At 35.9% G+C, this 12,675-nt stretch overlaps 1 protein-coding gene across 1 annotated transcript; it reads left to right on the forward strand.

The window, feature by feature from the left end:
• The first annotated feature begins 6,093 nt into the window (after positions 1-6,093).
• Positions 6,094-8,184, forward strand: LOC128984558 (uncharacterized). The gene is made up of 2 exons (XM_054403893.1): positions 6,094-6,462; positions 6,816-8,184. Exons 1-2 carry the CDS (start codon positions 6,371-6,373, stop codon positions 8,182-8,184), a joined length of 1,461 nt encoding a protein of 486 aa, XP_054259868.1. The 5' UTR covers positions 6,094-6,370.
• The last annotated feature ends 4,491 nt before the right edge of the window (positions 8,185-12,675 follow it).

Genomic DNA, 12,675 nt, shown 5'->3' on the forward strand with positions numbered 1-12,675 from the left:
TTTAATCACGCTGTTCCTGGCCACGCAGCGTTCTTTGGATTAATCGCGTAGCACGCAGCGCGGTTACTGAAGTTGGAGGAAAACGCACCTTTAGGGTCCCAGTTTTTTAGAAATTGTGTTTTAATTTTTAAAAAGTCTAGCAGCCGACGCTAAGATTTTAAACTATCTTTTGGCATAAAATAATTTGTTTAACATAACAGCTGTAAACATTCAGCTTTTGTGTCACAAATTCGGCATTTGGATAAAAATGTAAAGAGTTGACTTATTTATACTATGTGTAATGCTAATCATTGATACGTTCAATTCTTCTGTAAGAGGATGACAGATTAATTAAATATACATAGTAAAATACCATGAGGTTCAAATTATTTTTAAAGCAATCTTTGTAATCTTCGATTTGTTTTAGAGCAATATAATTTGTTTTAATTAACAGCTGGTTAAATTATAAACTATGGAACTATGAGGTTATTTTATTTACTCTTATTTTTTCATTGATTATAGTAAATAAGTAAGATTAGTAGAGATAATTAGACCACAGTTTAAAATAGTTTAGACCAAAATTAATTAAACCACAGTACAGATCGAGGCTTACACGAGTCTTAAATGAAAAAGGATAAATGCAAATTATTTTACTGCTCCGCTTTTCAAGGAAAGATTAGAAAAATAACAATGTTTACATATTTTAATTCTTCATGGTAGCTTTCTGTTTACAATTATGTTTGTCTGCTTAAACATTGTTTGGATTAGGCCCGCAAATATTGATGTCACAAAAAGAAGATCGAGAATAATCAGGAATCACGATTTTAAATTACCACCACAACCTCAGCCGGGTGTTATACAAAGATAAACAGATGGATGACATAGATTGAACACAACGTCAACATTGACCTAGGATACTGCAATTAGACAAACCATCCTTTTATTAGCTTTACTAGCGTGTTTACTTTTTATATTGCTGCTACATGTGACCAGTTTTTTTTTTCAAATGAATGTTATTTGAACCAAACAGCTGTTTCAAAACAGCTGTTATTGTTTTTACTTTTATTTGTTTACACTTATTTATTTAGCAATTAATGCAGTGAAATTGAGGATAGGTGTGACGATTAGTTTTGATGTTAGGACACCAAAGTTAAATTATGTGTACTGTGAATTTTATTGGATACTATCGTTTTATTTTAGGTCGTTTCTATTCAGACCTACTGGAAATTGTGTATAGTAGTTGTATTGTGGGGATAATAATTAATGAAGAGGCAGGTATGCTATGGAAGGTAGTATCGTTGACTAGGTCTATACACTTCTCAATTGACTATTACTCTCTCTACTGTAGCACAGAAAACATACTACTATTCTGTGACTGTAGGCTACTTATAATCAGTGTGCGTCTGTGCGAATCGGCTGCCTCACTTAAACGCTTTTCACATCGTAAAAATTGCAGAATTGCTGTTTTATTGTAAAATTATCGGATTTAAAATGCATATCGTATAGGCCGTATCAGGTATATATATCAGGTATGTATTATGATGGAATAAAAACATATTTGGTCACACAACATTTGTTTACAAGACAATTTTTCACATTAAAACTGCAAGAAACTTTGTCTTTATATGTGTAAACTAGCTGATCTGAATTGTACACGGTTTTAACTGACTACTGAATTCCCGTACGTAGGACGGGCTAACACCTCGTTATCATAATAGCATATTTAGAAAAAAAACATATTGATTTCAGAATACCTAGTTTTTTAAAACTGCATGATCTTGTAGTTGTTTTAATTCCAATAACATAAGATAAATGTTATTTGTTATAACCTTATTTAGTAAATCAAACGTGTAAAATACTGTACCTATTCGATGTACATGTTAAACATGACAACGACATATCGCATGCTTTATACTGGATATTAGGAGCTAATGAATAACCGAAGAGCCGTTTATTTACATAAACCAATTAATAAAATCAATTACAACAATGCATCTTGGCCGATACGTAGCGTAGCTGACCACGGGGGTAGATTTCCGGGGGTAGATTTCCGGGGATAGATGTCCGGGGGTAGATTTCCGGGGGTAGATGTCTGGGGGTAGATGTCCGGGGGTAGATGTCCGGGGGTAGATTTCCAGTCGCGGGCTGTTTCTCGATCGTGTATAGGCCCCGCCCCTCGTGACGTCAAAATGACGTAGGCGTTTTTTCATGGGGGTAAATATCCGGGGGTAGAAATCCGCTACCCCTGGAATGCAGTGTGGGCCTGTGGAAGGGTAGTGACGGCCATTATCAACACCCCAAGCAAGCACTGATGGGTGGGAAGGGGAAATGTTTGTTTGGTGAATGATATATCATCTCAAGTGTCAAAACATTGTCTTTAGTTGATGTTCATTATCTGACAAGTTTTATGTCATTTGTTTATGTTGTAGTAATGTAAAATGTGACAAGAGGTAAAAAATACAGATTATAAGCCTATAAATATTTTCAGTCTTACTACGATTAATTAAGTAGTAAAGTCAATTCGTTTTTGTTAGACATCCACTTATCCTCAATTTAGTCTACAAAACTTTTTAATCTGGACGATCAATCTATAAAATGTCCACAATAAGCTTCAATCAATATAAAACTCATGATACATAACATCTGTTATCTGACGACCGTTATTGCATTAAGTCACTGGGATCGTGGAACGTTGCAGCTATAATTACGGGATGGTGTAATAAACCATCAATTCGTGCGGTGCATCGTCGAAAAATTTATACAAATCTCCTTGGCCTTTCCTTTAGATTTAAAGTTCAATGTCAGTGTATATTGTTTTGCAGTAAAACACCTAATGTTTTTGAACAGCCTTATTATCCCTTTGGTTAGTAAGACATCATACAATGCAAATGTATTATACAAGCAATTTTCAATAGCATTGAAATTGGAGGAAATCGTAGGAGCCATTTTTTAAATCATATCGTGCGCAATCTTTACTCATATTATAGTATATATTAGTAACCAAGATGTGACATAAAAAAAAATACTTTAAAACAACTGCTCAACGAACAGCTAATTTCTAATAAAACTAACTTTATTTTCTATCAGTTAGTTTTTCAACTAATTAATAACTTCTATCAGTTACTTTTTAAACTAACTAACTTATAACTTCTATCAGTTACTTTTTACGGGACTAACTTATAACTTCTAACTAGTTAGCATTTTTGACTAACTTTCCCAACTATGCACTCATCTCTTTCGCAGAATATTATTTGCTTGTTTTTTAGCGCATAGAAATGTTATTGTTTAAAAACTTAATAAAATTTAACCTAAAATATAAACCATTTCTTAATATAATTGATTATAACTATATGTCTCCTGTCAAAACACTAATCGTTCGATTTGTTGTTGTAAACTGTTTTGGTGCAAATGCTGTTTTTTTATAATAATGACAATTTGATCTTTTGTTTGTATCATGGGCTTGGTTGAAGAATATTATGTAATAACCGAACATGGGAATACAATCTTAACCCAAAACCAAAGAATAAGTATTGGATAATAATGGCCAATAATACAATTAAGTTACAAAAATCACGGGAGTTAATATGACATGTTATATCCGGTTACTCTTTCTCTCTCACACTCTATATTATATACTATATTCGTTACTGTATGTACTGTATATACAGGGTGGAAAAAAGTCTTGGGCCAGTTAAATATTTTAAAAAGTACTTAAGACATAGCTTCAATTTATTGACTCTCACAAGTGGCCTTGAACATAAAGTGCAAATCTGGATCCTCAAACTACGATTTTGGTGGCGGTTGTTTTAATCAGGACTTATACGGCCATTCACAAATTAGACAAAGCCCAAAGCTCGTACCGCTAGTTCATTGGAATACATAGCAGGTAGACAGACAGATAGACAGACGGGCGTTCCAAGTAGACTGCGCTGTACGAGCACGATATTCCGCCATTTTTTGGTGCGCTGTACGAGCACGTAATCACTCAAAGGACTGCTTTTCGTTCAAAATATGATGTGGTTGTTCTTTTGATGCCTTATATATTTCGTATTCTTCTATTGTGTCCATATGGCGTCCTTTATTGCAAAAATGTAAAATATCTAGATTATATGAATGTCCGTATAGTTATGGTTCGTGGCTGTTAGGTGGTTGGAAAAAGCTGATTTAGAGTTCTTTTTTGGTATGTGTTCTTTAAATCGGGTTTTGAAAGATCTGGCAGTTTGTCCTATGTAAATGCTGGGACAGTTGTCACATTTTAATCTATAGATTCCGGTTTTGTTGTTGTTATCTGTGTGGGACTTGCTCTTGGCTCTGACCAATGACGACATCTTGTTTGTAGTCTTGAACGATATTGCTATATCATTTTTTGCCAGTCCTTTCCGTAAAGTATCATTTAGAACTATACCGAATTCAGCGCTAACGTATTTTTTATTATTTTCATTGGAGGTTACTTCAGTTCGGTTACGGTGTTTTCTGATCAATTTGTCTATGAGGTTGCTAATGTATCCGTTTGACACTGCAATATGCTTTAGTATCTTAACTTCGTTATTGTAGTTGGTTGGGCTGAGTGGTATGGTAAGTAGACGATGGACAAAACTATTATAGGCGGATAATTTGTGGCTATAGGGGTGGTGTGATGATGAATGGATAGTTTGGTCAGTTGTAGTCGGCTTCCTGTAGATATTGAATTCTAAGCTACTGTGTTTTCTTGTTATAGTGAGATCCAGGAAATTAATAGATTTAGATACTTCCGTTTCAAGAGTAAATTTCATGTTTTTATGTACACTGTTGAGATATGTTTTGAGTACGTTGATTTGTCTATTGTTACCGTTGAACAATACAAGCGTGTCGTCCACGTATCGTCTGTAAAAAACTATTTTGCTGCGTTGGCGGTTCGAGTCTGACCAAAAGTGTTGATTTTCTAAGTTATTCAGAAATAATTCTGAGAGAATACTTGATAACGGCGACCCCATCGTTAACCCTTCATTTTGTTTATAATATTCGTCCTCAAATGTGAAGTAGCTCTGTTTTAGGACACAGCGCACTAAATTTATCAGTTCATTCTTTGCTTCTGTAGCTAAGGTGGAGTGCTTGTCTAAGTTTTTTCTGAGTAAAGTTTTTGTTTCATTTATAGGAACGTTCGTGAACAAACTAACAATATCAAAAGATGCAAGTATATATGAGTCTTTCATTTCTATGTTAGATATCTGGTTTACTAAGTCTACTGTGTTTTTTATGCTATGGCTATTTTCTAAAAAAATCTCTCTTCTGATAATACTGTCTAACTTTTTGGCGATTTTATAGGTAGGTGAGGGGGTGAAATTTACCAATGGTCTTATAGGTATGTTGTCCTTGTGTATTTTGGGTAAACCTCTAAGGACTGGGGTACTAGGGTTAGTGACTTTCAGGTGCCTGATTTCTTCAACAGTTAAAAGGTTCTTACATGATGATATTAATTTATTTATCCCTTTCGAGAAAACAGGTGTGGGGTCCTTGGTTAAAGTAACAATAGAGTTAGTTTCAATAAAGTCTCTTACTTTGTTTACATATTCTGACTTGTTGAGGATGACGGTACAGTTCCCCTTATCTGCTTTCGTGATAACGGCTTCGTTTTGTTGTAACTTGCATCGGATGCTAGTGGCTATTGATTTCAACGACTTATATTTCGAAATATATTTAATTCTAGGGGTGGGATTTCTTAATGTTTTCTGTATTTTGTTCGATACCATTGCTCTGGTGGTATCTCTTGCAAGGCTGGGATTCAGGCATTTAACGGCTGTCTCAGCATTCAGTAATTCGGACACAAGACTATTTTTTCTATCATTAGGGAAATTGAAATTTCCCTGTAAATATTTACTGGATGGATAATCAGAGAAGACTGATTGTAATTACTCCCAATAAACATAAGCCTATGACAATGTTTGCCATTAAAGTAATACTGTGAATCAATTACACTGTTTGTAATGATACTACCTCTTTTTTATTTTATTAAAAACTCATTGACAATTCGCTGGTTGAGAATGCAACTGTTCCATCTCCATTTTTTTGAGAAATTGAGTTATATATCACTTTGAACTATTTGCAATGCTTTCTCTATGTTAAAACATCAAAAAAAACAAAAAACAGTCGGTTTATGGGTAAAACTCAGTTTACTCTTTGTTCCATTTCCAAAAAAATCAGAAGAAATTACAATGCTAGTGGTCTATCTCCAGAGATGGAACACATGCATCCCTACTTTTGGCACTGACCAATAGGAATCGAGTATTCACTGGAGTTGGAACACATGCTTTCCAAATAAATTGTTATTGTTTGTTTATACAAATATACAGTTAATTCAGTCTTCAGTCCTTCTGCAGACATTGCGAGAATGGGTTATGTTCTTATGAGTTAAATGTTGGTAACTTTTCTGTTATTTAACATAATGTCGAAACTAGATGAAGAAAATATTATGTCCCTATTAAATGACGAATTCCTCATGGAAAGGTAAGAATGCCTACATTACTAAACTTACAGGAATATTCTTTAATTCCTTATATTCTGGACTTTACTTTGTTTAGGTTAGGCCTAAGTTTTAGGTTATTTTGCTTCACAAACAATACCAATAATGTGTTATTAAACTTTTAGTTATTATCTGGGAGTACAGGCTAGGCCTAGATCTATTCATTTAATGTTGTGACCTGTACGATAGGGCCTAAGAGGTCATAATCTGTGATTCATAATTATTGTTAAAATTGAAAGTTCAGTTTTTTTTATTTGTGCTTTCCTGTCTTGTTTACTAAAGTAGTGCTTAATTAAAGTTTTAACACAGTTATTTTTATTTATTTTCTTTATTTTAGTGACATTGAAGATGACCCAGGATTACCTGACACCGCCAATTCAAATCACAATGATAATTGTGTCATTATAGACGATATCCAAGTTGGTGAAGAAGTTACGCTTTTAGTTGATGGTTCTGGTGTCTGTAGTATCTATAATGCAGAACGTGAAAGCAAAGTGAATGATGAAGAGGCTGTTGCTAGTTTGAGCATTGATAACAGTGTTAATGCTACCGGTATGGAAATAGGCCTAAGTGACTCCCCGAACATTGATAACAGTGATAGTGATATGGAAATAAGTGACTCACCAGGAAGTGAGAGTGATGAAATGTGTGACCAAGGAAAAAAAGTTAGGAGCCGAAAAAGAAACGTCTGTAGGAAGAACTGGAAAATGGAAGTAAGGAAGAGAAAAAGACAGAGTGGAAAAGAATATGAAGATAGAAAAGGAAAGGTTCACAGAGCTAGACGGATTCAAGGTGATTGCAAAGGAGCATGCAAGTTTAAATGTGACACACAAGTTAGTGCTGATGAAAGAAAACAAATTCACGACAAATTCTGGTCCCTCAGTGATACAGGTAAAAGTCATTTTTATAGTAAGTTTGTCGAAAGACACACTAAGCAAAGGTCTCGTACATTACACGAAAATAATAGGAAGTTTTCTTATTTCTACTACTTGGGAACTGAAAAAGATATGCGCGTTAGAGTGTGCAAAGAATTTTTCTTTAAAACTTTGGACATAAGTCAAAGGAGGATATATTACTTTTTTCAGAATGTGTATGATTCTCAAACAGGTACGGCCCGATCCCCTTTAAAAGGTAAAAATACTAAAAGTCATATTGACGATGAGTTGAAGGAAAAGGTTCGTGACCACATTAACTCGTTTCCCCGCATAGAGGCTCATTATTGTCGAAAAGATAGTACCAAAGAATACCTAGAAGGGGATTTATCTCTGGCTGAAATGTATCGACTTTACTCAGCATCAGTAGAAAATCCAGTAAAAGAGTCACTCTATAGGCATATTTTTAACCATGAGTTCAATTTAGAGTTTTTTAAGCCTAAAAAAGATCGCTGCGACACTTGTGAAGCTTTTAAATGTAATCTGGAACCGAGTCAGGCAGAAACAGAAAGATTTAACTTACACAAAACAGAAAAGGATGCAGTCAAACTTGTTCGAGACAAAGACAGAGCTGTGTCAATAAAAGCTGTAAATGACTCAAATACCTGCTTTATAGCTTTTGACTTGGAAAATGTTTTTGCTCTTCCAAAGGCCGAAGTTTCAAACTTTTTTTATAAAAGAAAGTTAAATTGCTACAATCTTACAGCACATGTAACATACAAGGGCCAAATAGAATTATATTGTATGGTTTGGCATGAGTTGATTTCAGGTTGAGCTGGTAACCATCTTGCAAGTGCGGTTTTTAAAATTTTAAACCATGTATTTGCTCAAAACAGAGAAATCAAAAAGTTTGTTTTGTGGTCCGATTCATGCGTACCACAAAACAAAAACTCCATAATGAGCATGGCACTTAAATCATTTTTAAAGGAAAACCCTACAGTAATTGAAATTGTACAACGTTTTTCTGAACCAGGTCATGGAGTTGTCCAAGAAGTCGACGCAATACATAGCAAAATTGAGAGGTGGTTAAAACCTTTAGAGATATTCAGTCCCCTTTCATTGGTAAGGGTCCTGGTAAACAAAGCCAACAAAAGCTCAACAAAAACTAATATAATTCAAATGAAACCCTCAGACTTTTTTGATTTTCAATCTGCTTCAAAGTCACTAAACTATTCCATCATCCCCTACACTAAGATTAAAGAAATAACTGTTACCAATACCGAATTATTTGATGTAACATATAAAACAAGTTTCTTAAATGAAGAATTAGTAAAATGCAACATTGCAAAAGATGGACTGAGAGGGCGTGACAACATTTCAAAATCGCCTCGCCAGCTAAATAAAAAAACTACTACTAGCCCTCAAGCTCAAGCTAAGACGAGACCTAGCCTTCCCTCTGTCAACCCTATCACTTCAAAACCTATTCTGCAAGTAGAGAAGAAAAAAGCCTTGCAGTCGATGTTGAAGTTTATGCCAGCAGTAGACAAAGCATTCTATGAAACTTTGTTTCGGAACACTACGAATAGCTGAGCTGTTATTTGAAGGACTAAGACTAACCAACTATTAATAAGTCAATTCTAAGACTTGAAAAGATCCTTGTCTTTTAATTACCGGTAGGCCTTTGCTAGCCTGTATTGTATTTTAATGTTCTTTTTACTAGGTACCGTGCTATTGTATTGTTTCATTTCGGCATAATAAAATTATTCTTTATTTTAACAACTTGTTTTCTTACTTTACCTATCAACAAAATACCATTTCAAAAAAATATGATCTGTACTAAATATCTTATTTTGACATAGAAGTCACTGTTAGGTAGGCTAATAATTTTTAATATCTGGAGATAGAACAGGTGTACCCATAGTAGTATGAAAAACAACTGTTCTATCTCCAACATTGCTTTAAAAACACATAATTTTTTAATATTAAATCACATAATAAGTTGCCATGGTAAATTTTCACTAGAATACAGTTACTAATAAATATAGTGGAATTATTTAATTGTAAATAGTGCAAATCATGTGATTTCAACAGAATATCAAAGTTTGTTTTCAAGTTTTTGCAAAACTTGAGAAAGTGGAGTTGGAACACTTGCATTTTCACCCAGCGAATTATAGGTAATATTTTTTTACCTTTAAAACCCCCTTCACAGACCAATTGCCGAAAACACAACAATCCTAACTTGATAAAAAGTAAATAAACAAGTTAGCCTATGAGCATTTACTATTTACAAAGTGACGGGACGACAATCCACAGTGAAGAGAAGTGTTCATTTTTTTATTAATGACTGTAAAGAACTTCCTGGACAATATTTATGATACAGTAGTAGAGTCCCGCAAACTCGGCACTTGATAACCCGGCAGTCTGGATAACTCGGCCATCACCTGGCTCAGAAAATTAGTGTTTTTTTGAGTCTGAGTTAATCATGGACTCAAGCCAGCTTAAGTCAAATTATTCGCTACTGGTACTAAGGATTTATTATACTATATCTGATGACTTAATACTGACTTGTAATATAAATTTAAAAGACGGTTAAAACGCTTAAAAACTTAATTGTTCTTATTTTTAACCCTAGATCCCAATAACTCGGCATTTCACAAACTCGGCAGCCTTCCAGTCCACATTACGCCAAGTTTGTGGGACTCTACTGTATCCACTTTGGAATTGGAACAATAATATGTGCAATTAGCAATAATATTAACGGCCATTTTCTGAGTGTAAAAGTTTCATTTTTTTTCGTCAAAATGCTTAAAATGACGACTTGGCAAGTACGGTCATTTTATTAATGATATTTATTTCATTAATTATATTTATTATATTTATTTAGTTCAAGTTGTCTAATAGCACCACTCTTCCACCCAGTATTTGTATTCGTACCATCACACCCTACAACATCTAGCGTTTCCAATGAAATACCTTATTCATTGAGGTATGACACAATCAAACCTACTATTTCCTTTACTGTTCCAGACTGTGGAGATACATGTCCTATATAACTATAAAATCCAGGTTCTTTTATGAATGCATAATGCTCCTCTTTTACAGTTCGACGAAATTGTTTGGATTCAAATTTCTCTAGAACCAGTGTGTCGTCCTTGCGCCCATAAAATACATACTTTGTGCATTTTCTGAACGTTTTGCGTCTTCCTGTAACTTCCTCCTACAGAGGCTCTTCGCTCTTCTTACTTTGTAACGATCGACAACATTTGAGGTATCTGGGGGTACCTCGGAAGCAAAAAATACTTACCGAATTGGACAAATGAAGTATTTACTGTCTATAAAGTGCAGCCAACTTTACCAGAAACATATATTTTAAAAGATAATAGAGGACCATTACTGCAAAGTAGGTTATACGGTCATGAAATGTTAAAATCCACCGTCTGGGATGTTTATCTCGTTGAGAATGTGTTGAAAAGAAGTATCTCTTATATAACCCCCTCTCCACTACTATTTACTATTTATAACATAAAAATCTGTTCATTATAAGTAACATCGACTCCTCCCCCTTCACTTCCCTCCCCACCTCCCCAATCCTTTGTTGGCGCTGGGATGTATGACAGTGCCAAACCAATAATAATAAAAAAAAATTAAAACAGAATGAGGAGGGCCTGTAACATGAATTACAGTTTCTGAGGAAAGATTCAAGGGTTGCATGTGTGCTTACTCCTGATATCACTAAAATAATAATGAACAAATTTAAATTTTATGTTAGCAAATAACAAAACAAGATTAAAAGTATTATTCAACTTAAATAGTTCAATTTTTTGGTAAAAACTGTTTCAACCTTTTTGGGTCTCGTCAGGCGTGAGGTAGGCAACAGGTTAAAAACATAAATTGTAAACTTGGTAAAATATTGGCAGTTTACCAAACATTCAACAGCTGTAAAACGCCACTCACACGACAGTTTTTTATTTGTTTTTTTTCGTGTCAGTGCTATCTTTTACTTGTGCTTTAGAACTTTTCAGCTATTATCATAAGTAATTTATTACCCAGAACCCTCATTTTGCTACTTTTGTTTACTTACTCCGATCAAATACTTTTTTGACATTGTTGTATGTTAATTTATGTCCAACATCAGCTTTTTCTCCAAGCATTTTTTTGTTGTAGTTTTACCTGATAGGTATTTTTATCATGTTTCAATATAACAACGGTTTCATTCTTGTATCCGATTACACTGTACGTTTTTTTATCAAGTTTGTAGATTTTACTTTGCAAAGGATTTTGTTGTTTTGGTTTGCCAATTATTTCAAATAGGTGGTCTAATTCTGTTTGCTGCTCCTGCAAATTAATTTCTAGGTCTCGAATCTTTTTCTTAATTTCAAAATTTGATTTTTTAATTTCTTTAATTTCCTTCCTCAAATTATAGTTTTCGATTTTAAGAGACGAAACTTGGTGTTTTAAATTGATATCCTCTTGTTTGGCCAAATGCTCTATGCTCTATGCTTGGCCCTCGATGAAGTCCTCCCACTCCTGAGACCGATGTCCAGCTAGCAGGCGGGAGCACCTCCTGGCTTGTCGGTTGAAGTCTGCCTTCACACGGGGCAGAGGGACCGCTGTTACCGACTCAGGCGACATCGCAGGAGGATTTCGTCCCATGGGAAGTGGTGGAGGGGCCCTCAGGTCGACCTCGGAGCTTGAAGCTACCACCGTGTCTTGCAGTAGGGCTGTCAGGCCCAGACCCTGCTGGTCGAGCTCGTCCGTGGTCCCAGCTGGCGGCGGGGGCGGTCGAGGGACGTTAGCCAGGAGGTTGGCGAACTTTGCCCAGTTAACCCTCTTCCAGGAATTCGGAGTTGAGGCGTCTCCCTGGCGGGTTGTAGGCGGAGGAGATCTCCAGCTCCACTCCGTCGTGCTGATGAGGGCCACGGCAACGTCCATGAAGGTCAGGAGTTGGGTCGGCTTGTAGCATTTGTCCGTGATCCCGTCGGCGTTCCACGAGAGGATGCGGAGCCTACGCATGTTGTTGTTGGCAGAGTTGGTCAACCAGTCGCTCAACGACAGCCATCATACTCCTCAACCTGGAGATGAGTTGAGCCAGCTCAGCCTTCTGGGACGGGCTCTTGGATGACGGGACTGGGGCTGCCACCTGCTCGGTAGGCTGGACAGGGCGGCTGGGGTGCCGGGTAGGGTTGCTGGGCTGCAGGGCAGGGCTGCAAGGCTGACGTGGAAGAACCTCCAGGCAAGGAGTTCGCCTCACTTGAGGGTTCGAGGCCTCAGCCGGGATGCTCTTCAAGAGGGGTGGGAATTCTGGATCTCGGGCCGGAGACTCTG

Source organism: Macrosteles quadrilineatus, unplaced genomic scaffold, assembly GCF_028750875.1.
Source record: "Macrosteles quadrilineatus isolate MER2022 unplaced genomic scaffold, UCM_ALF_1.0 Scaffold_2__2_contigs__length_208266976, whole genome shotgun sequence".
NCBI classification, from domain to species: Eukaryota; Metazoa; Arthropoda; class Insecta; order Hemiptera; family Cicadellidae; genus Macrosteles; species Macrosteles quadrilineatus.